Raw genomic sequence first — 25807 nt, 5'->3', positions numbered from 1 at the left:
CGTGGTAAAAGTTCTCTTACCACATGGCCATTGTGTGCCTAGTAGGGTCTTTTTTTCTTGCTGCGGTAAAAAGGGCCCTGGTGTAAGGGAAAAACGTCACCAGTGCAGAGCCTTTTCCTGCATCTTGGTAAAAGGGACCCTAAGTTCATAGGGCCTCTTGGGTGTCAGGAAAACTTACAGATGCTTTTGCATTCAAGAAGTTAAGCTGAGGCCATTTTGAGAAAGAAAGAAAGAAAGAAAGAAAGAAAGAAAGAAAGAAAGAAAGAAAGAAAGAAAGAAAGAAAGAAAGAAAGAAAGAAAGAAAGAAAGAAAGACACAAATGCAGAGAGTTATTACTGTTAGATTCCCAGTTTTCCAGGTAAATCACAACCCTATCTTGGAGCTCTCCATCTCTCATTCTAATTTCATATTTTACTGGATCATATACTGTGGGCCCTGCTTACCAAGCTGCACTGTAGACGTGCTAGCATTTTTAGCACCAGTGGCGTAGCCACAGGTGGGCTTGGGTGGGCCAGGGCCCACCCATTTATGGCTCAGGCCCACCCAACAGTAGCACATGTTTAGTGGTAACTGGTGGGGATCCCAAGCTCTGCCAGCTGAAGATTTCCCCTTGATGGTAACGAACATGCTACTCTCCACAACACCGGCACCTGCGCATGCTCAGTTTTCACTGCATGCCTGCTGCCAAGGTGGAAAGAACTGTTTTCCCACCAGCTGAGATAAATTTTTTTTTGGGGGGGGGGGAGGAGAACACTGGTGCCCACCCAATTCTTGCCTAGGCCCACCCAAAATCTGTTGTCTGGCTACGCCCCTGTTTAGCACTATGGGTGTCTCAAGCATTAGCGTGCACTAAAAATGCTAGTGCACGTTAGTAAACCGGGCCCTGCATTTTTAAAAAATCATTTTATTATATATAAAAGAAGTATTTGGATTTTCTTTTCATTTTGCTCCAGAATTGTCTGTCAAAGATGTTGCAGCCGTTGAGAAGATCAAGGGCAAACACAGGACACAATGAACGCCATCTTTATCTTAAGTGACCTTCCTCTGCTGCACCTAAAGGCAACCAGTTCATCTCTGGTTTGGTAGGGGAAGCACGGCCGAGGCCCACAGAACCCACAGAATGTGGGTACATAGGTCCTGGTACTGACACAGTCTTGATGGTCAAATCGGATGAATCTTGAGGGGGTGACCGTTGGATGACAACGTGCTCCTCTCTGGAAAAAAAGAAAAAGCCCACCCTATTGCATTATGTAATCTGCAATTTTTCAATCATGTCAAGTAAATAAAGAAAAGAACATTTGCATTTTTAATGTGCAGAGTTAGATGACTTACAGTGTTGAGTTTGGAACTGAACGCTGCGTCACCAACTTAGTGTAAATAATTTTTTTGACTAGACTCAAACTTACCAATACCTATTAACTTTGGGGTCAATTTCCAGCCACTGTCATCAGTGTTTTTCTTAAACATCAGCTATGGTAGTCAAAAGCCATCCAGGGATCCTGATCCTCTATCTGGACAGCTGCAGGTGCTGAATATCTGGATAAGATGGTCAACAGCAGAACTAATCCGGATTGTTGGCAATTTTCAGTAGGGCTGTGCAGCGAGAACATTCCCAACTTGTTTCCTGTGTTCTTTCTGCGCTAGCGGCTTCCAAACTCTAATGTCGACACTTTGAATGGGCTGTGTCTGCATTGCTGCGTGGCTTAGTAAACGGGGAGGGGGGGGGGGGCTCTATCTTGATAAGTGTGCATATTAGATGCCAAGCAATTCGTTCTTCCTCTTCCATCCCCAAAATTAAACCACCAGATCCTCCGCATTTTAATTTCTGGCCCCCAAACTGGGGAATGATTTGCGCCCCCCCCCCTTAGACCAGAACATTCCCTCCTCAGATTTAAATCCCTTTTGAAAAGTCACTTCTTTTCTTTGGCTTTCAATGTCCCTTTCCAGGGGCATAGCCAGACTTCGACGGGAGGCGGGTCCAAAGCCCGAGGTGAGGGGGCACATTTTAGCCCCCTCCCCGTCTGCCGCCACCAACTTTCACCCCCCCCCCCCACGCTGCCACCGCCGCCACAGCCCTCTCGACCCCCTTTCCTGCCGCCAACTCTCTCCCGCCACGTACCTTTGCTGGTGGGGGACCCCAACCCCCGCCATCCGAGGTCCTCTTCTCATCTGCGTGGCGTTGCTGATCCCCCACACCGCCGCAACCCTCTCGACCCCCTCTTCCCACCGCCAACCCTCTCCCGCCACGTGCCTTTGCTAGCGGGGGACCCTAACCCCCGCCAGCCGAAGTCCTCTTCTCGGCTGCGCAGTGTTGCCAAATGGATCTGATCAAGTTTGAATCTGTTTCTGTGCTTGTGTCTGACGTCCTGCACATACAACGTGCAGGACGTCAAACGCACGCACAGAAACTTGATCAGATCATTCAGCAAGTAACGTCGCGCGGCCGAGGAGAGAACTTTGGCTGGCGGGGTTGGGGTCCCCCGCCAGCAAAGGTACGCGATGGTGGCGGGGGAGGGTTGGCGGTGGGAAGGGGGGGTCGAGAGGATCACGGCTGGGGGGCCAAGGCCCCATAGTAGCTACGCCCCTGCTTTAGACAGCCCCCCAGTGAATGGTTGACCTAGCAGAGACCTTAAGCTCAATCAGCTCTGGACTACTCTAGTTATTCCGCTACCTGGCCGAGTGAATGTTGTACTGTGCTATTTTTATTTGGAGTTCTTTTCTCAGTTTTCCTGATGTCAATTGCTATGTACACTGCTTTGACCTATTTAATGTAAAGGCAGTATATCAAACTGTCAATACACATAAAAACTATGGACTAGATTCTATATATTGCCCCTAAAAAATCGTTTGCTGAAAAAAATACTCCTAGGCGTACCTTATAAAACACACCTAAATTTCCATGTGGTTTATAGAATACACCAAGCGCCTGTCTGCGTGACTAAATTTAGTTGTGGGCAGTTATGCCAAATAAATACTGGGTATATTCTATAACAACATTCGTAGGTTTTAGAAAACCGCCCATTCCATGCCCATGGCCACACTCCCTTTTCAACTCATGCGACTTAGAATTTACACACATCACATTACAGAATACACTTAAGACAGTTGTCACGTAAATTCTAATTAATGCCAATTAGTGTCAATAATTGTCTGTTCATTGGCAATTATCGGCACTGATTGGCTTGTTAACTAATTGCGTGCTTAAATCCAGAATATGGCTGGATTTGCGCATGCAACTTAAGTTGCACTATATAGAATCCGGGAGTATTTACACATACATCATGGTTTGTGCATGCACTATTGGGAAAGATTGTGCACTCTTCTGAAAGAGGGTGCATGCTTTAAAATAGTGCACCCCCTTTTAATGCTTTTTCAGAATACTGCGCACTATTGGAAACACATGAAAAAATATGAAATTTCATGTTTTTCCTGCTTATGTTTGTTTGCAAAACATATGAAAGGACAAAAAAAACGTTGTTGACCTTTTTCTACGGGTATGTCATTTCAAACAAATGCACATCCGTAATATTCTGTCTGCTATACAGATAAGTCCTTTTGAATATTGACCCCTTTGGGTTCTTACAATGTCAATAAAGTATTATAACTTGATATCGCATAGCTGGATGATTAGTTTAAAACAGCAAAAGGGTAGTTTCCAAAGAAGGAATAAGATAACCAACATATTTTTGCCAGCTTGCTAAAATTTTCAACTGAGCTTACTTAATCAGCTATATTTTCAGCTGAAAATTCACTGAGATCTCACTGGGCAAATTCTACCAATTAGATTTAACCCTACCTGTTCTGTGACTGGGTTTTGCCAGGCTAAACATGAAAGCCCATTTTAAAGACTCCTGAGGCAAACATGTTATAGGCTGAAACACAGTGCCACGTCGAGTCTTGAGCACTGATATTACGTTCATTGTGTACTGTTTTATACACATTGAATTTTGAGCACTGATTTTATGTTATTTCTGTAGTAATTTTATACACACCATAGCAATACACTTTTAACTTCATTGATCCTGAGGTTTGTCTAGCCTTCCTCTGTTCCCACTTCCTGGTGTATTACTACCCTGGCTCCACCCATGCTCTGCCCTGCCATTATCCAGATAGAGCCCAGGCAGTCTGTACCCAGATAGTGCCCCTGAAAATCCTGGTTAACAGCACTTATAACAGATGCTATTATCTGGATCAAAGCTTTTGAATATTAACCCCTTCAGCTGCTAGTGCTATCTCCGTTTAGAGTTTAAAGTTGGTCCAATGACTTTCCATTTCCAGGATGCATTCAATCCATAATTCTCTCTCTTGTTCAATCACTGTTTTTCGCTGCCTTCCGGGGATCGTTCTCAGCGATAAAGTGGCCAGACTGGTCCTATGCGACTTCTATCTCCTTCTGTCTATTGGACTGCAACTTCCTTTCTTTTTCTACAATTCTGATTCATGTGACAATGATGTAAGAAAGGCTACTAATGGGTGGTACCAGGGGCGCAGCAAGATCTCGGCGGGAGGGGGGTCCAGAGCCCAAGGTGGGGGGCACATTTTAGCCCACCTCCCCCCGCAACCGCCCCTCCCCTGCCACTTCTGATGCCCCCCCTCTCCGCTGCCACCGCCGCCACCGCAAGGTACCTTTGCTGGCGGGGGTCTACAACCCCCGCCAGCTGAAGCCTTCTTCAGCGCCGGTCTCCGGTGCTCCGCGTTCGCTATTTTGTGCTGCTCTCTTGAGTCCTGACGTCCTGAGCATGCTCAGTTTCACCTAAAGGAACGTGCAGGACATCAGGACTCAAGACAGCAGCACAGAGACCAGTGCTGAAGAAGGCTTGGGCTGGTGGGGGTTGGGGGCCCCCACCAGCAAAGGTACCAGGGGCCCGAACTAAATCTGTGGGGGCCCACGCCCCCGTGGCCCCACCTAGCTACGCCCCTGGGTGGTACTTTCAAGTCTTCATAAACTTGAAAGCTTTTTAACGTTTTCCCCAAATTACTTACAACCATTGCGGTTCTCATGAGATTGCACGGCCGAATCATGCACAGACGGCTCTGGTTCTCCAGCTGGCAGTTTTGGTTCTGGTTAGAGACCCGTACCGATACCCCCATTCCACAGCTCGTGGAACAGACACTCCATTCTGTACTCCAGTCTTCACAGATATCAGCTGAGCTGTGGGATGCAGCCTCATGTAACCTAGATGCTTCAGCACAGAAATAAGAAATGTATTCCTGAGGGAACGTGGAAACATCTGGTGTCACAGAAAGAACACACACATTTCCCTTAGGAGGTAGAAGTGAAAACTATTTTTAAAGTATACAGAGGCTTAATAAAGAACACACGGGTATGTGCTCTGCAAATGTGAAATATAGGTACAGAGATAGGAATTCGAAGGCTCATTAGAGGATTCTGGAACAAATTTCATTAGAGGATTGTGGAACAAAATGTTAAGGATCTTCAGCTTAGAAAAGAAACAGCTGAGGGGTGATATGACCAAGATCTTTAAGGGCCAAATGCACTAAGGTCCTCGGAAGAGCCCTTCCCTTACCGATTCCATAGCGAATCGGTAGGGCACGGCCATGCATCAAGTAAACGGAATGCAAATGAGCTGCTCGTTGTAGCTCACTTGCATTCTCTATTCCCTCGGAAGCCAGTCAGCTGGTCGAGCATGCGCAGAGCAGCCAAGCGTTACGGTAGCATAGGCATGGGTTTTGGGCGCACGCCAATCCATTTTTAGCGCACCTGTAAAAAAGGCCTTTTTTGCTGAAAATGGACGTGCGGCAAAATCAAAATTGCTGCGCGTCCATTTTGGGTCTGAGATCTTACCGCCAGCCATTGACCTAGCGGTAAAGAATCCAGGCGGTAATGACCTACGTGTGCCAAATGCCTCTTGGCGTGCATCCATTATGCGCGTCCAAAAATAAAAAATATTTTTCAGATGCGCGTATCGGATGCATACCAAAAATGAAATTACCGCAAGAGCAATGCGGCAGTCAGGCGGCAACTCCATTTTGGCGTGCGTTGGGTGCACGTAGACACGCGGCTTAGTAAAAGGACCCCATAGTTTCTTGTGTAACTTTGTAAGTCCATGTGCTTTGAAAATGAACCTCCAAATATTTTTTCTCTCAGCATATAGTTAAATGGTGGAACTTGTTGGCAGATGGAATGGTAAAATCAGTTAGCATAGCTGGGTTTTAAAAAGGCCTTGGACAATTTCTTGGAGGCAAAGTCCACATTTCAAAATGATTTACGTATGCAGGTGTTTATTTTGTACCTGGAGCAATGAAGGTTTAAGTGACTTGTCCAGAGTCACAAGGAGCAGCAATAGGAATCAAACCTGGGTCCCCAGGTTCTCAGGCCACTGTAATTAGGCTACAGCAATCCTTTCTTGTGAAAAAGAAATCAAACATCCACACACACTATCCCCTCACTGGTGACCGTTAATTGGACCATCAGAAGATAGCTATATAGGGATTACATATAGATTCAAGATTTTCACCTTATTTCCTCAAAAGTCCATTTTTGAAATTTTTATATTTTTTATATTATTTTCAAAATACTATTCTAAAAAATTTCAAATGTCAAACTTAAGATTAATTAAAAAATATATAAAATTATGCACTTATCTTTAAAAACAATTCTTATAGCAAGTTACTGAATCTAAATGTAATCCACTTATACCCACCTTCTGGTTTGACTAATGGTAACCAGTAAGGGGGTAACTATAGATATTGTATTACCAGGCTGAACAGCCTGAAGAATCAGCTCACACATATGCATGCACACCCACAGAAAACTCATCCGGGTGCATGCAAGGAATTTACAAGTAAATACGTCATTACCTATCATTGACTCATTAGAGATCTGGTTCTCTTGTCCTTCGCATATCCAGTCCTGACAGCAGCTGCCTGGGATTTGCACTCGCTTGGGATAAGGGCAGTCCGCAGTTGGTAGCCGGACATCCTCGCTGCAGAGAGGCACACAAGTCAGACCTCCATCTGAACATTGACATTGGAACTTACAGCTGGGCTGGAAAACTTCACCTTCCTTGTAGATTTTCCCATTGAATTCGCATCCTCCATCATCCTCAACTAAGAGAAATATTAGAACGAAATAGCCTATTTACACTGTTAGGGTGACTCGTTGGATTTAGACAACAGAGAGACAAACCCTCATTGAGTAATTCTGTTCCAAAAGACTTCTGCATAAAGTTATTCTGTGAAAGAGAATAATTGAGTAACAACTGAGACAAATGACGCTATAAAGTGCAGGGTCATGCAATTGGGTTGCAAAAACCCGAGGGAACGTACAGTTTAGGGGGTGAAGAACTTTTGTGAATGAAAGAGAAGTGGGACTTGAGTGTGATCGTATGTGATCATCTTAAGGTAGCCAAACAGGTAGAAAAGGTAACAGTGATTAGCTAGAAGGATGCTTGGGTGCACAGGGAGAGGAATGGTCAGTAGGAAAAAGGAGGTGACGATGCCCCTGTTTAAGATTCTGGTGAGACCTCATTTAGAATATTGTGTACAATTCTGGAGCAGGGGCGTAGCCAGACAACAGATTTTGGGTGGGCCTAGGCAAGAAGTGGGTGGGCACCAAGTGTTCTCCCCCACCCCCCACCCCAAAAATATCTCAGCTGGTGGAAAAATGCTTCTTTCCACCTTGGCAGTCTGCAGCAGCATGCGCAGGTGCCAGTATCGTGGAGAGTAGGGTTTTCATTACCATGAGAAAGTCTTCAGCTGGCCAAGCTTGGGATCCCACCAGCTACCATTAAACGTGTGCTGCTGTTGGGTGGGCCTGAGTCCTGAATGGCTACGCCACTGTTCTGGAGACCACAACTTCAACAAATATATAAATAGGATGGAGTCCATCCAGGAGGTGGCAACTAAAATGGTCAGTGGTCTTCATCATAAAGCATATGGGGGACAGACTTAAAGATCTCAATACGTATACTTTGGAAGAAAGGCGGGAAAGGGGAGATATGATAGAGACATTTTAAATACCTATGCGGCATAAACGCACAGAAGGCGAGTCTCTTTCAAATAAAAGAAAGCTCTGGAATGAGGGGGCATAGGATAAAGGTGAAAGGGGATAGACTTAGAAGTAACCTGAGGAAATACTTCTTCTCAGAAAGGGGGGCAAATTCATGGAACTGGTGGAAGTGGTGGAGATGAAAACTATCTGAATTCAAGAGAGCTTAGGACAAGTACATAGAGAGGGACATAATCGAACGTGAACGCCCATCTCCATGGGTGCCTATGTCCGAGAACGGGTATGTGAAGGGGCGGGACAGACTGTATTTTCGAAAAAAAATGGGCGCCCATCTTTTTTTTCAATAATACGGTTTGTGCCGGGCAAATGCATCGGATTTGTGCAGATTTGAGCTGGGCGGTTTCATTTTTCAGCGATAATGGAAACCAAAGGCGCCCAGCTCAAAAACGAACAAATCCAAGGCATTTGGTAGTGGGAGGGGCCAGGATTCATAGTGCACTGGTCCCCCTCACATGCCAGGACACCAACGGGGCACCCTAGGGGGCACTTGTAACAAAAAAAAAAAAGTAAAATACCTCCCAAGTCCATAGCTCCCTTCCTTTGGGTGCTGAGCCCCTCAAATCCCCCCCCCCCAAAACCCACTGCCCACAACTCTACACCATTACCATAGCCCTTATGGCTGAAGGGGGGCATCTAGATGTGGGTACAGTGGATTTTGGGGGCAGTTTGGATGGCTCCCATTTACCACCACAAGTGTAACAGGTAGGGGGGATGGGCCTGGGCTGATGTCCACTGCACCCACTAACTGCTCCAGGGACCTGCATACTGCTGTGATGGAGCTGGGTATGACATTTGATGCTGGCATACAGGCTGGAAAAAAAGTTGTTAAAGTTGTTTTTTTTTTTGGTGGGAGGGGGTTAGTGACCACTGGGGGAGTCAGGGGTGGTCATCCCCAATTCCCTCCGGTGGTCATCTGGTCATTTAGGGCACTTTTTTGGGGACTTGTTCGTGAAAAAAAGGGTCCAAAAAAAGTGACCCAAATTCGCGCTAAACACGCCTTTCTTTTTTCGATTATCGGTCGAGGGTGCCCATCTCTCCTTGGCCGATAAACACGCCCCAGTCCTGCCTTCACCACGCCTCCGACACGCCCCCGTCAACTTTGCCCGTTTCCGCGACAGATTGCAGTTGAAGACGCCCAAAATCGGCTTTCGATTATACCGATTTGGGCGCCCACGGGAGAAAGGCGCCCATCTCCCGATTTGGGTCAAAATATGGGCGTCTTTCTCTTTCGAACATAAGGCTCTTTGGGAGTAAAAGGGAGAGTAGACGGCATGGATGGGCAGACTGGATAGGCCCATATGGTCTTTATCTGCCAACATTTTTCTCTGTTTCTTTATGAAAAAGAATCTGCTTATTAAATCAAAAGAAGGTGTGAAATAAGCATCTGTTCTGTTGATACAAGTGTCTTCTCTTGTGATTAAATGGCAGACATGGAGCACTTAAAATCGTGGACACGAGTTTCATATGGATGCTACTTTGTACCCACCATCACAATGAGTGATAATGAGGACAGGGACTACGGAGGTACAAAAAAAACAGCAGCAAAAGCAAAAAAACGTTTGTCCACCCTGGTATAAAAATCTAGTAAAATTGATCCTGGATGTGACATTTTAAAAAAGTCTTTGCTTCTAGTCACATAAACCACCTGAATAGTGCGAAAATGGCAGTTTCCCCCAGAAATTCTCCCACATCAGCCAATGGAGAACACTTATGTATTTATTTGGATTATAGCTCATGACTTTTTCAGTTCTAGGTCAAGGTGAGTTACATTCAGGTACCGTAGCAACATGTGGATTTATGGAACATTCAATGAAGCTGTTGAAATAACCAGATTGTCCCCTTTCATGCATCATTTGCACGGAGTCATGTAAGTTCTGACACCCATCAGTTCTATGGGTGCAGGTCTTTTGCTGTTTGGGAACATACTAAAATGGAAGAAACCTTAAAAAAACAAAATGCAAAAGGGAGGGAGTACCTGCAAAATACTCAGTGCAATTTTTCTAGCCAAAAAAGGTGCCGGTACTCAAATGCCAGGCCACCCTTCAAGGGTGGGGTGATCACTGAGGGACTCGCTCCACAATAGCCAGGCCCCCTGCAACCAGTCACAGAACCTATGACAAGGCAGAATTGGTGTGTAGAGCCCGAGCTCTTTCATTAAAACTTGTGGTTCATGGGTCAATTTTAGCAGACACTGAAAAAGGTGCCGGTACTCAGTACCCCCTCAAAAAAAGCCCTGCTAAAGAGTGACAAGATTCCATGCAGAATTTCAGAGTAGCAACATTCCATATAGAACCCCCCCCCCCCCCCCCCCCCAAAATAGCAAGATTCCATGAAGAATCTCAAAGAGTAGCAACATTCCATATAGAACCCCAAAGAATAGCAAGATTCTGGAATGTTAAAGAAAAGTATGTTTTTTTCTAGCGAAAAAGTTGCCGGTACTCAAATGCCAGGCCACCCTTCAGGGGTGGGGTGATCACTGAGGGACCCACCCTACAATAGCCAGGCCCCCTGCAACCAGTCACAGAATGTATGACAAAGGCAGAATTGTTGTGTTGAGCCTGAGCTCTTTCATTAAAACTTGTGGTCCATGGGTCAATTTTAGCAGACACTGGAAAAGGTGCCGGTACTCAGTACCCCCTCAAAAAAAGCCCTGCTAAAGAGTGACAAGATTCCATGCAGAATTTCAGAGTAGCAACATTCCATATAGAACACCAAAGAATAGCAAGATTCCATGAAGAATCTGAAAGAGTATCAACATTCCATATAGAACCCCAAAGAATAGCAAGATTCTGGAATGTTAAAGAAAAGTATGTTTTTTCTAGCGAAAAAGGTGCCGGTACTCAAATGCCAGGCCACCCTTCAGGGGTGGGGTGATCACTGAGGGACCCACCCTACAATAGCCAGGCCCCCTGCAACCAGTCACAGAATGTATGACAAAGGCAGAATTGTTGTGTTGAGCCTGAGCTCTTTCATTAAAACTTGTGGTCCATGGGTCAATTTTAGCAGACACTGGAAAAGGTGCCGGTACTCAGTACCCCCTCAAAAAAAGCCCTGAAAATACTTAATACTGATACTGAAATTGCCAACCAGATAACAGAACTCATTAGTCTTCCTCAACATTTATTTTTGGTTATTTGACTAATCTGGTTTTCACACACACACACACACACAGGGTGCCAGGAAGTTTACTGAGGCCATACTCAGGACACGTTACTTCGAAGAACTGCAACGGCACAGGAAGTGACCCTGGGCACCTTTGCTTCTGTAGGATGTTACAGCTCACCACATTCTACAAGGACCATATCTGCAATTACCAGCTAAATGATTCAGAACAATGAGTGCTGTGCATTCGTACAGATATTACCTTCAAGACACTTGAAAGAGAACTGAATACAGGGCTGGCCCTACCACTAGGAGAACTTGAGGTCCACCTATGGCTGCAGGCTTTGAGGGGCGGCAGTGCAAAGCTGGCACAGCTGGCAACGATCGCATCAGGGAAGCCCTTTAAATGCCACTGTCACCAGCAGGCCTTTTAGATTCCCAGCACACGCATGCGTGCTCGAGACCTGCCACATCCTGCTCCCTCCAGCAGCGTGTAGGAAGGGGTGAAACTTGGCAGACTTTGATTGTGCATATGTGTTGGAATGCTGAAAGGCCCATTACTCTAAAAGGTTTCCCTACTGCTGTTTTGGCTGGCTGTGCTAGTGCAGTGCTACCACCCCCACCCCTTTAAAATCTGCATTTTCTTCCAGCTCCCACAGTGGTAGGGTGATGGGAATAACAGCAGTGGTGCCAGAGGAAGGGAAGAAGGGACGATACTGGATATCTTAAGGAGGAAAGGGAAGGCAGTGGAGATGCTAGACATCTTGAGGGAGGAGATGCAGGCTACAAGGGTTGGGGAGGGGAGTAGGTAAAGGGAGATGCTAGAGACCTGAGAGGGGTGAGGAAGGGAAGGAGAGTTGCTGAACTATGGACTGGGTGTGGGGGATGGACTGGGCAGAGGAAAGGGACAGGGCTGATGGTTCACCTAAGAGGCAGGGAAGGAGAATTGCTGAACTATGGACTGGGTGTGGTGGGATGGACTGGGCAGAAGAAGGGGACAGGGCTGATGGTTCACCTGATACCACTGGGCCAGCCCTGACTAAATACTAGAATGTGTGCTTACATCCCCTGTGCATAGAAAACAGATGATGAATCGGGTAAAATGCTGTTGGTTCCTGGCTGTGAGTTACTAACATGATCTGAGAAAGATGCAGTCCTACTCATTTACTTGTTAGGTCTGGCTTCACAGACACCGAACAAAATGTTTGCAGTTCAAGCCTTTGCCTGATTTCTTCTTTGGCAGCATGTGCAAGAGGCTAGTGGAGGTTAAGCCTCCCCAAGAGGAAAATGGAGCCTGCAGAGATGCAGAATCCCCATAGCATTATATCCTTATCCATGCCTCCGCCTCTCCCCACCCCCAACTCCTAACCCCCCAGTATAAACGGGTGCCCTCTACCACTGTTGGAAGGAAGAAGCAGTAGCAGCTGCCAATGTGGAATTCCATTCTGCCAGCCGCCATGTGTTGAAGCCACTCGGAACCTACTGCACTACGGAAGTATTCTTCAAATAGTGCTGCTGAAATCTCACTTTTCTCTCTCATCTTTCCTTGCCTCCCCTTTTATGTATCCTGGAAGTAGCACAAGGTCATGAGCTCTGCAAACGTAGTCCCTCCCCCAAGGCTGGTGCAGAGGTATTAGGCATCCTAGCTGAACCCTCCATTAACTGTTGTGTCTCCCTACCTTAAGATTTTGGTAATTGCAGTGCGTTTTTTCTAGCGAAAAAGGTGCCGGTACTCAAATGCCTGGCCACCCTTCAGGGGTGGGGTGATCACTGAGGGACCCGCCCCACAATAGCCAGGCCCCCTGCAACCAGTCACAGAATCTATGACAAGCCAGAATTGGTGTGTAGAGCCTGAGCGCTTTCACTAAAACTTGGAGTCCTTGGGTCAATTTTAGCAGAAATTGAAAAGGTGCCGGTACTCAGTACCCCCAAGCACCCCCTCAAGAAAAGCCCTGGGTAATTGGTAGTGACGGGCAACTAGAATATTGTTGATTTGGGTCATTTTCCATGTTGTTTCCAGGAACATTCATTTTGATAGTTTTCGTTGGACATTTATCTTTTGTCTCAGAAGGAGCAAAGTAATTGAGTTTGGACTTTATTGAATGAGGGTGCATCATTTGGATCAAAGGGCACTGTCTTTGTGAAACAGTACAATTCCTTTCCTGATAGCATGTGCCTTCACAGTGTTCACGCATGTGCAAGGGTGGGCTATCAGGAAAAGAGTATGCATTATTATCAGCAAATGAAAAACACAATTTTTTTGTGGGGGGTTTTCTGCTCATTTTCAGGTTTTAACAGCATGGAACAACATGGGATGGGATACATCATTGATATTTCCTCCCTCATTAAAAACAACAGCCCATCCTTACTAATTAGGTGCCACATCTCAACACTACCCTTCCCAAAAGAATCCTGTCACAATTGGGCAACGCACATTTAAATATTAAACCTTGTTTCATACATATACACACACAGAGAGAACAACCAAAAGTTTAGGCTCCTAAGTTTGCGAATTAGGCTCTTAAATTGACCTCCATGAAAATTTACCAGAAAGAGGTGTCCCGTTCAGTGTGATATATGTTCAGAGGAAGATGCCCCTACCCCACCCCACCCCACTCCCTACATTCTCAGACAGGAACCTTCCTCTGCTTCTGCACCTACAGATGGTAAAAAGGTAAATCATTCCTACTTCACCCCTGACTTTGGCCTTTTCCATTTTATTTTGTTGTGGGTCAGAAAAAGGAGCTACCCAGTGGAGGAGTAGCCTAGTGGCTAGTGCAGTGGACTTTGATCCTGGGGAACTGAGTTCAATTCCCATTTAACCCTCCATTGCCCCTGGTACAAAAATAAGTACCTGAATATATGCAAAACTGCTTTGAATGTAGTTGCAGAAACCTCAGAAAGGCAGTATATCAAGTCCCATTTCCCTGTCCCTTTCCCATATAGAGGCGTGTGTGCGTGTCTCTGTGTGTGTGTGTGTGTGTGTCTCTGTGTATTTGTGTGTGTTTGTGTTTCTGTGTCTATCAGGCTTATTTTCGAAAGAGAAGGGCACCCATCTTCCGACACAAATCGGGAGATGGGTGTCCTTCTCTCAGGGTCGCCCAAATCGGCATAATCGAAAGCCGATTTTGGGTGTCCTCAACTGCTTTCCATTGCGGGTACGACCAAAGTTCCTGGGGGCATGTTGGAGGCGTAGCAAAAGCAGGACCCGGGCGTGCTTAACAGATAGGCGTCCTCGGCCGATAATGGAAAAAAGAAGGGTGTCCCTGATGAGCACTTGGCCGACTTTACTTGGTCCATTTGTTTTTACGACCAAGCCTCAAAAAGGTGCCTGAACTGACCAGATGACCACTGGAGGGAATCGAGGATGATCTCCGCTTACTCCCCCAGTGGTCACCAACCCCCTCCCACCCTAAAAAAAAAAACGTAAAAAAAAAATTTTTGCCGGCCTCTATGCCAGCCTCAAATGTCATACCAAGCTGCCTGACAGCAGTATGCAGGTCCATGGAGCATTCTTAGTGGGTGCAGTGCACGTCAGGCAGGTGGACCCAGGCCCATCCCCCCCTACCTGTTACACTTGTGGTGGTAAATGTGAGCCCTTCAAAACCCACCTGAAACCCACTGTACCCACATGTTGGTGCCCCCCTTCACCCCTTAGGGCTATGGTAGTGGTGTACACTTGTGGGGAGTGGGTTCTGGGGGGGTTGGGGGGGCTCAGCACACAAGGTATGGGAGCTATGCATCTGGGAGCAATTTCTGAAGTCCACTGCAGTGCCCCCTAGGGTGCCCAGTTGGTGTCCTGTCATGTCAGGGGGACCAGTGCACTACGAATGCTGGCTCCTCCCATGACCAAATGGCTTGGATTTGGTTGTTCCTGAGATGGGCGTCCTCGGTTTCCATTATCGCCGAAAACCGGGGACGACCATCTGTAAGGACGACCATCTCTAAGGTCGACCTAAATGTTGGGATTTGGGCGTCCCCGACCGTATTATCAAAATGAAAGATGGATGCCCATCTTGTTTCGATAATACGGGTTTCCCCACCCCTTCCTGAGGACGTTCTTAGAGATGGTCATCCCCATTCGATTAAGGCCCTCCACGTGTGCTTGTGTGAGTGGTTAGAGCAGCAGGCTGTGAACCAGAGAGAGACCAGGGTTTAAATCTCACTGCTGCTCCTTGATCAAGACACTTAGGGGTCCTTTTACTAAGCCATGGTCAAAAGTGGGCTGCGGTAGTGTGTGTGCATGTTTTTGGTGTGCGCCGGGCCAGTTTTTACTGCATCTGGGAAAAAGGGCTTTTTTTCAATGGGCCATGAAAAGGGCCTGTGGTAAAATTTATGGACTGAGCCCTTAATGCCACCCATTGATCTAGCGGTAAGGGCTCATGTGCTACACATGCAATGACCGGTCGGCACGTGCCAACTGCCTATTAACACTGGAAACACCACACACAGTAGGAAATAAAAAAGTAATTTGTCCCGACGGTATAGGCACACACCAAATCTGAAATTACTGCCGGGGGGGGGGGGGGGGGGGGTACGCTAGCCTGGCGGTAGTCTCATTTTGGCACACGCCATACACACACGTACAGCCTACCACACCTTTGTAAAAGGGTCCCTTAACCCTCCACTTCCAAAGGTACAAATTTAGACTGTAAACCCTCCAGGGTCAGGGAAATACCTTTTCTATCTGAATGTCATTTGCCTTAAACTACCAGTGAAAAAGTGAGAGGATGAGCTAAATGAAACTGGAACATGATGCAATGTTTCAATGTAACCAGATATTTATTGTTGATGTCTGTCATATGGTTCATTGTTTGCAAAGCAAATCTACCTTCTGACCATCATGAAGTTGATAATGCACACCCTATCTTCCACAAGGAATTGGCAAGGAATAAATCCCCCATGTCACCAAGAGAACTCTATCTTCATTTCCCTTACATTACGGTACTTCACCCTGTCAGGCTGGCACTTCTCATGATAGCAGCTTTTAAAAATTGCCCTTTTAAAAATCCCATAAAGATTGTGGCCAATAAATGAAGTGATAAATGGGGGTAATACACAAACAGACCGCAGGAGTGGAGATGACCCAGGAGTTCCACAAATAGCACCAGTTTTCTTGAAGCATTCAAATCAATAAACAGTTCCGATGACTTGACATGGCCATACATTGCCTGCATCAGGGGTCCAAGATTGTCTGAAAGGGATACAGCAACAGAGGAAGTCCACAAACATAAATACGAATCTTGATGAAGACTTGGCAGGTTCAGCCATGGATGACTGTCACACAAGAAGAAAACGAATATGTCGGGTCATTGGAACTGTTTTTTGATTTGATACTTCCATAAAACTGGAGCCATTTGTTGAATTCCCATCTCTTAAGCGTCATCCTCTGGATCATCTCCGCTCCTGGGGTCTGTCAAGGGCAAGAGTGGTTAAGTAAGGTCTGAAATAGCACAGCAGATAGAGAGTAATCAGGTAGACTGGATGAACCATGAAGTCCTTGGTACATAAGTATTGCCACACTGGGACAGACCAAAGTCTTTATGTACCAAAAGTAGTATTTGACACGTGCTATGGTGTGGACATTATAACGTATTAACTTGTCTTAAGCTCAGGAACATAGGGGTCATTTTACAAAGGCGCGCTGAAAAATGGCTTGCGGTACTATAGGCACGGGTTTTGGGCGTGCGCAGATCCATTTTTCAGGGCGTCTGCAAAAAAATGCCTCCTTTTTTTGCTGAAAATGGACATGTGCCAGAATCAAAATTGCCACGCGTGCATTTTGAGTCTGAGACCTTACTGCCAGCCATAGACCTAGTGGTAAAGGATTTGGGTGGTAATGACCTATAAGCCACTTGGTGCGCATCCGCTACGTGCGCCAGAAAATAAAAAATATTTTTCAGACAAGCGTAGTGGATGCGCGCCAAAATTGAAATTACCGCAAGGGTCATGCGGTAACCAGGCGGTAACTCCAATTTGGTACACGTTGGGCATGTGTAGGCATCTACGCAGCTTTGTAAAAGGGGCCCTAAGTATTTATATTAACACTGTATCTGTTGGCATTTTATGTTCTGATGTTTTAATGCCTTAGTTCTAATAAAAATATTGACAAAAAAAAAAAGAAAAGAAAAAGTGTGAGGGCTACACGGGAAACCAGTGACTTCCAAGATCTTCCAAAATAGTTTCACTACACAGTACAGAAGCATGCTTGTTTTAATACCAGCTTGCTATTGTGAAATGAAGACTTTTAAATTAATTAGTCTAGGCAGAAGTGATGAGGAAGCCTGACTATTTGTCTGCCATCTGAGTCATTGTAAATGCAGGAAATTAAGTCATTTGCATTGTTGAGTATATATTTCCTCATAAAAATGAGTTATCGGTCTTAGTACTAAGATGCAAAATATTCTCCAGCTCAGTTTCTCTTCTTATCTTAATAAACTAAAAAAAAAATGCCAGCAAGTTCTTTTCCAGATTCCCCACATCAATTAAACTTAACGCTCAAGTGTTTTCTTGGAAATTGGTTAAAGAAATAATGTGCTCACAGTTACAAACCCCCGAGTTTCCAGCTGAGTAATCACAGACAAGTCCCTGATCAGGGTCACACACGTACACTTGATTGCAAGGGTCTCCGAGGCGCCGCGCGCATATCCGGCAACAACCGCAGCCATCCATGACTAGCGGGACTCCGGGAGGGCATCGCAGAGGGACCCATGGGCAGTAACAGGGCGTTCGGCAGAGCTGAGCGCACAGCTAGAAATAAACAAAACCGGTTTTACTTTACTTACTGTACACCGCCTTGAGTGAATTCCTTCAAAAAGGCGGTAAATAAATCCTAATAAATAAATAAATAAATATTAATGGTCAGCAACAACAAACGAGCTTCAAGTACAGCTGTGGCATGAGCGAGCCTCCTGTGTTTCCAAAATTACATTCGGAAATGAAGCAGAAACCAAAAAAAGAGGCTGGTGGCCTTTGCTGATCCAGAGCGAGTGCTGCAGTAGATTTAAAATGAATTTCCATAGCAAAGGATAACAGCTATTTTGGGAAATAGACATTAATTTGTCACCGAAGATCATTATTTGGAAATCCTTAATTCTTTCAGCTCCCATTCCACAGTCTGCCAAGTGTCTTTTTGATTTTTTAATTACAGTGGCACTAAAAGTTACTGTAAATCATTGGAAGGATAATAGTGATGTGCTTGTTGTTCCATGGTGGCAGTGGCTCTGTTTCATTAGAAAACATGAGAAGCTGTTAGAGGAAATGGACCTACTGGTACCTAAACAAAAAATCAAGTGGGAGTTGTTGGGTCATCATATGTTGATTGAAGCTTGAGAGGTTTTATAGTTTTTTTTTATTGTGAATTGTTATTGATGTTGTGTTGTAAATTTTATTTGGTTTTGTAATTAAGGTTTTGCATTAAATAATAAAAATATTTTAAAAAAATTTAATTTCTGTGTAGAAATTCTACCAAAGGCTATTTATCAGTAACAGAGTGATGTTAAACATTCAGGGCCAGATTCAGTAAACGGTGACCAAAGTTAGGCACTGTTAAGATCTGCGCTAAATGCCAATTCTATAAAGGTCGCTTAGTGTTAAGTGACCTCCCTAGAATAGCGTTTAGAGCACATTCCTGCGCCCAGCTTTGGACAAGAGGAACTACACCTGCTGAAATCTGGTGTAAATCCTTGCGCCCAACTGATGGCAGTTGGAGGAGCAAATCCAAATGTTCTATAACATTGCACCTAATTTCTGGAAATGCCCCTAACCCGCCCATGCTCTTCCCTTGGCCACATCCTCTTTGGAGCTGCACACCATGAAATTTAAGCACGGATGCTACAGAATAGAGACTAGGGCAGTTGAATGCAGGGCCGCCGAGAGACTGGGCCGGGCCCGGGGCAAAGCCGCCCCCGGAACCCTGCCCCTGCCGCCCTGCCCCCACAAGGTTGCCACCGCTCCCCCTTCCACCCCCCCCAGGTTGCCACCGCTCCCCCCCTCCGTCCACCACCGGGCCGGGCCCCCTGCATTGAAATCGGTCTCACCTCTGTGAAAGCAGCGCTGCAGGCAGCAGAACGCCTCCCTTCGGCCCTCCTTCCCTCCTTGTGTCCCGCCCTCATCTGACGTAACTTCCGCGAGGGCAGGACACAAGGAGGGAAGGAGGGCCGAAGGGAGGTGTTCTGCTGCCTGCAGCGCTGCTTTCACGGAGGTGAGACTGCGATTTATCGTTTATCGTTTATTTATTTACTACACCGTTTCTAATTGCATTCACAAAACAGAACGGTTTACATCTTAACATAAAAATATTTTTTAAAACATATAAGAAATCCATTGATTTGATAGAAAAGCACAGCAAAAACTAAACCAAAACTAAAAACTAAAAGATACTAACACCAGTAGACAATGGACAACCATTCATAACATAGTGTATAAGCAAACATATTATTTTTACTGCGTATTCATTCTGCCTATTTGTCCCCTTTTTTTTTATCCCAGATTATTATCGAAAATATTTTGAAACAGATATGCTTTCAAAAGTTTACAAAACTGGACATAGGACTCTTCCAATCTAAAAATTTTAGGAAGACAATTCCAATGAGAGGGAGCTAGAAAGATTTCAATGCAGGGGGCAGACGGTCGACGACAGAGGGCGGGTGGGACTGCAGCGCCAGGCCCCCCTTGGAGGCCTGGGCCCGGGGAATTTTGTCCCCCCTGCCCCCCCTCTCAGTGGCTATGGTTGAATGTGCAAATCCAAATTGGTGCCAATTATCTCCAATTAACCCCAATAATTGTTAGCACCTAATTGACTAGTTTGTATGCACATCTGGGATCCTCGCCCAAATTTGTGCACCTAACTTTGGGTGACCTATCTAGAATCCGAATCAGGGTCCCAGGGCAGGAACTGATTAGCGGGGCCTCTAACCCACCACAAGGGTATACCCCCTTCAGCTTTAGACAGCCTGTGGCCTGGGGGCCCAGGACAATTTACTACAACCGAATGCCAGACCTGATCACTAATGTACCATTTCCAGATGGACGTGTTGAACAGTTATCAGCTTGGATCTTTAAAACGCAAACAAGAATTGTCAAAATGCCCCTGACACACCCATCGCTCTCCCACATTAACACCCCCTTTGCATTAGCAAGCGAGAGAAGTTAGGCGCACTGTATATAGAATAGACAGGGGACCCTACCATTAGGGCACCTAAGGTGGGGGCCCAGAAGCGTAGCTAGGTTGAAGGTTCTGGGGGAGCAGAGAGCGGACTTCCGACGGCGTCAGCGCATGTTTTAAATGTGACGGATGAAATAAAAATAGGCGCCGGTGGAAGCCTCTTCGGGGGAGCGGCTGCTCCCCTTGCATGCCCCCTAGCTATGCCATTGCAGGGGTCTCAAGCAGCAACTCTTCTGAGGTGGCATCACCTCCTGCTCTTACTTCCTCAACCTCTTTCGACCATTTTACCTTTTTTTTGCTCGTTTTTCCGATGCCCAGAGTCTGCCCTGCCGCCAGTCCCAGCCCCTTCTGTCCACTGTGGCTCGCCTCTGAGGAAACAGGAAGTTACATTAGAGAGGTGGGCCACAGTAGAGAGAAGGGGCCGAGATCGACAGCAGGGCAGCCTCTGGGAAGTGCTGCCGCTGCATTTGGAGAAGCGAGAAAGAAAAGATAAATTGGTGGAAGGGGGCTGGGGAAGGAAGGGGAAGATGGTAGACCATGGGGGGGGGGGGGCTGCAGCAACAGCAGTACCTCATCCCTCACCTCGGGAGGGGGCCATGGCGTGGCAATAGAAGCAGCTCATTCTTCACCTCAGGGGAGGTGGTGGCAGCAACTTGCTCATTCCTCTCCTCAGGTGGCAGATTGTCTTGGGCCACCCTTGAGCATAGAGGCAAAAGTCTGTTACACACACAACTGCAAATTAGCACCACTTAGTGGTTAGTACCAATTGGTTAAGTACGTTGTGTGGAGGAGTGGCCTAGTGGTTAGAGCACCGGTCTTGTAATCTGGAGGTGGCCGGTTCAAATCCTGCTGCTGCTCCTTGTGATCTTGGGCAAGTCACTTAACCCTCCATTGTCTCAGGTACAAACTTAGATTGGGAGCCCTCCTGGGACAGAGAAATATCCAGTGTGCCTGAATGTAACTCACCTTGAGCTACTCCTGAAAAAAAGGTGTGAGCAAAATTCACCTAAATTATTTGAGATTCTGTTCCTACTATCTGAGATTTTACATGGAATGTTGCTACTATTTGCGATTCTATATGGAATGTTGATATTATCTGAGATTCTACATGGAATGTTGGTCTACATGGAATGTTGCTACTATTTGAGATTCTGCATGGAATGTTGCTATAGTGGAGGAGTGACCTAGTGGTTAGAGCACCGGTCTTGTAATCCAGAGGTGGCCGCTTCAAATCCCACTGCTGCTCCTTGTGATCTTGGGCAAGTCACTTAACCCTCCATTGCCTCAGGTACAAACTTAGATTGTGAGTCCTCCTGGGACAGAGAAATATCCAGTGTACCTGAATGTAACTCACCTTGTGCTACTACTGAAAAAGGTGTGAGCAAAATCTAAATAAATAAATATATGGAATGTTGAAGATTCTACATGGAATGTTGAGGAGTGGCCTAGTGGTTAGAGCACTGGTCTTGCAATCCAGAGGTGGCCGGTTCAAATCCTGCTGCTGTGTGAGAAAAATTTAAATAAATATCTGGCCGTATCCCATAACAGCATGTCCTACCGCACACGTAGGGTTTGGCAGCCCTTATAGAATTTAAGGGTTAGTGTCTCCTGCTCAGGAGGCAGTAAATGGCACCACGCTGATTGCACATTAGCCAGTTAGGGCCAGATTCTATATATGGCGCCTGAAAATATTTCCACCTAAGCGTCATCTGTGAGCAGCACCTAGTTTTAGGTGCAGTTCATAGAATACGTCTAGCTGATATCACAGCGCTGAAAATTACCCGCTTCCATTTACACCAAGGTAAATGTGGGGTAAATGCCGGCACGTAGATTTAGGTGCACTGGGGCATATTCCGTAATAGCGCACGTAAATTTTGGAACGCCCACGAAACGCCCATTTCCCCAGCCATAGCCATGCCCCTTTTTGAACTGCATGCTTTAGAATTTAGGCGCAGTGCATTATAGAATACGTTTAGCAAGTTGCGCATGTAAATTCTAATTATTGCCAATTAGTGCTCATTATTGCTCGTTAAGACCTGTTCTCAACACTGATTAGCTTGTTAAGCCAATGCACTTGGATTTCAGCGCAGAACGCTAGGCGCGATATATAGAATGCGAGGGTTAGTGCACAATTAGATACCGTAAAAAATCTATGCTATGCACTATTCTAGGCTGAGCACCCGTTATTCAATAGCGCTTAGCATGGATTCCCGTGCCCAGCTTTGGGTGCAAGGACTCAAGTCCGTTGAAACCTGGTGTAAATCCTGATGGATAAGTTGGGCATGCATCTCCGGTATTCAGTAACACTGCACCAAAATATTTGGAATGCCCCTGACCCGCCCATGCTCTTTCCATGACTACACCCCCATTTGGGTTGCATGCAAGACAATTTTAGCACGCAGTGTTATAGAATAACGTGTAGGCAGATCTGCACATAAATCCAAATTATTGCCAATTAACATTAATAATTAATTGTTGACTCCTTGTTAACTCATTCATTTGCACGGGTATATACCCTGCATTCCCAAAGGTGGGCACCCTCTATAGAATCCAGGAATAAGCACAGTGCAACAGGGCCGCCGAGAGGGAGGGCAGGGGGGCAAAATTCCCCGGGCCCGGGCTTCCAAGGGGGGCCCGGCGCTGGGGTCAGGCCACTGGCGCTGCAGTCCCCGGTCTCACCTGCCTGCCTCCACGGCTCTGGGCCCCCTGCAGTTACAGATCACCTCCCTTCAGGCCTTCCCTCCCTGTGTTCCGCCCTCGCGGAAACCAGAAGTTACATCAGACGAGGGCAGGACACAGGGAGGGAAGGCCAGAAGAGAGGCGATCTGCGACTGCCGCTTTGAATACAGGGGGCCCGGAGCCGTGGAGGCAGGCAGGTGAGACCGGGGACTGCAGCGGCAGGGGGATCAACGGGGGATGGCAGAGGTGGGGGAGCGACAGGGGGCGGCTGGGGGAGCGATGGGGGGCAGTAGCTGCGGGGGTCGGAGGCGGGGCAGCCTTGCCCCGGGCCCGGCCTAGTCTCTCGGCGGCCCTGCAGTGCAATGGCGCAGTAACAGGGGGCCATGGGGGCCTAGGCCCCCAAATTGGTGGCCCCCCCAGTTTGGCTGGCAGAGGTCCCCAACCCCTGGCAGCTGAAGCATTCATCCGACTCTGGTGTCGCTGCATTGCCTACCTTGCTCTTCTCAGTCGCGCCATGCACACTTGTTTTAGTGAAACTGAGAATGCACGAGACTTCACGCATGCTCAGTTTCATTAAATCGAGCGTGCACGGTGTGACTGAGACTGCGAGACCAGCGTGGGACAAATGCTTCAACTGGTGGGGGTTGGGAACCCCCACCAGCCAAGGTACTTTCATGCAGTGGCGGGGAGGGGGCAGAAGCGGCGGCAGTGGAGAACAGTAGGGAGGCTGGCCAAAATGTGCCCCCCACTTTGGGCTGTGGCCCTCCCCACCCCCGTTGAGGTCTGGCTACACCCCTGGCGCAGTGTATTAATTGCTGCTGTACACTGACCATGCCCGTTCTCTGTCCATGCCTCACCTAGTTGCACCCCAATACAAAATACCCTTACTGCGCAGTTTAGCTCAAAGTAAGCTTAAAAATACAGCAAAAGCGGTTAATGCGTTTGTGGTATTAGCTGTTCCTCTTCACTAAGCCACATATTAACCCCTTAATTCTCTAAAAATCACTAAAAATTGTACGCACAAATTTGGATGTTTGCCCAATTTGCGTGAGCGATTTAATTAAAGAGTGAGCTAATTAGCACCAATAACTTGCTTTTTAACAAGCAATTATTGGCACTAATTAGATTTAATTGGAATTTATGTGCTTAAATTAGGTGAGGGATCCGCGCCTACATTTTACACACAAGTATAAAAAGGGGGCACAGAAATGGGAGGGTCATAGGTGGAACGGGGGCATTCCTAGCATTTATACGCATTGTTATAGAATCGGGGGGGGGGGGGGATATTTGCCTTATTTCGGCATGTACATTTGCACCATGTTTCAGTTGGTGCAAATGGTCACCCCTAAAGTTAGGCACGATTCCCGGGCGTAAGTTCTATTCTATAAACCACGCCTTACTTTAAGCGTGACTTATAGAATACTGCTTTTTTCAGGGCCATATATAGAATTTGCCCTTAGCATCCTAAGGCATTGCAGTAAAAAGCCCCCTCCATTCTTAAACTGTCCCTTCTACTGCAATCCATGAGCGCATATATAATTTTGCCCGTGCTTACTCTCCCCACTCTACTGCATGGCTATCTAGTCACCTATGATTTTTAGTTGTGCAAGGTCTCGATTCTCCAGCAGGTAATCTAGCCTGTGCTTGGGCAGTAATGCTATTACGCCCACCAGTAGGTAGTAGCTGACAAATCAAAACTTGTGATGGCTGAAATTCCTTTGATAACTTCCAATTCACATGCTGTGCACTGAGCATTAACATGAAATGTGGAACTCGGATTGTTTGCTTTTTCTTCTCTTGTCTTCCTGCTTTTGAAGCTGCAGGATGCCATATAAACCGCAGAGAAAAAGAAAGTTAGATAAACAAATCCTCTATTTGTTTTACTTGAGAATTGTCCTGAAATTAATACAGGACAATTTGCAGCACACTTAAGCAATCAAAAGCTTCGATTTTATGTCTGTATACACGTAGGAGCCGTCTCTGTGGGTGCTTGGGCACCCCCAATATTGAGAAAATTCCTTGTATCTATCCAGAGAGGGGTTATTTCCACTGGGCTTAGCACCCCCAATAATTTGGAAAGTTGGCTTCTATGTGTATATAGCACATCTGGTAGGAGACTGGATCCTGAAGATGAATCATAGTCTGTGTATTAGCTAACTGAATAACTCTTACATTTAAATGCATGCACATTGCACATTTTAAGTAATCTGAATCCTGAACTTTATGCCTTTCGAATCTTTTAGTAGAGTTTAAAACATGCATCCAGTGGATTTGTAAAAGAAAAAGGGCAAACTGCCTTACAAAAGATCCTAAATCCTTACCTCTGTTGGGAGGCAGAGAAGAAAGATGAAGTGCAGTTTCTTTTCCAGCTGAAATTTCATGCCTTCCTCCTCTGAATTGTTTCACTGGGTCATTCCTCTGCCAGGGTTAAGGTGGCTATGTGTTTGCTTTCTGCAGATGCTCGGGCGTAAGAGGCTGCTGGTGTTTATAGACGCAGTGCTAAGATGTCCCTCACAGACTGCAGTACAAACATGAGTAGAGCTGGACTCAGATCAAGAATTTTTCCAGGCCCACGTTCCAGCTGGCTTTTGCTCTCATCTCAAGGTGAGAAGGCAGAACCCATTGAGAAAACAAAGAGAACAGACATTCTTGGCCGCAGGAAAGGAATTATCCAAATTAAAGCCTGACGGGAGCCCAAGAAGGGAAAAAATAACAAAAATGTCCACAAATTCCATCTCTGTACCAAAGTGAAGTGTCTACTGGGATTTCCTGTCAGATAGATTTATAGTATGCAACTTCATCTGTTTGGTTATTTTATATAAATGGCT

General features: G+C 46.3%; 1 protein-coding gene across 1 annotated transcript; it reads right to left on the bottom strand.

Annotated features, from left to right (window-relative positions):
- Positions 1 to 876: 876 nt before the first annotated feature.
- On the bottom strand, positions 877 to 25674 carry CCN5 (cellular communication network factor 5). Its single transcript, XM_030212397.1, has 5 exons — positions 25301 to 25674; positions 17677 to 17884; positions 6823 to 7071; positions 4984 to 5183; positions 877 to 1214 (listed from the first exon to the last, which is right to left on the bottom strand). Exons 1-5 carry the CDS (start codon positions 25358 to 25360, stop codon positions 990 to 992), a joined length of 942 nt encoding a protein of 313 aa, XP_030068257.1. The 5' UTR covers positions 25361 to 25674; the 3' UTR covers positions 877 to 989.
- Between the last annotated feature and the right edge of the window lie 133 nt (positions 25675 to 25807).

The sequence above is a fragment of the Microcaecilia unicolor genome, chromosome 8 (genome assembly GCF_901765095.1).
Source record: "Microcaecilia unicolor chromosome 8, aMicUni1.1, whole genome shotgun sequence".
Classification (NCBI taxonomy): Eukaryota; Metazoa; Chordata; class Amphibia; order Gymnophiona; family Siphonopidae; genus Microcaecilia; species Microcaecilia unicolor.
Note: the sequence above shows the minus strand (reverse complement) of the source record. Positions and strands in the feature narration are given on the sequence as shown.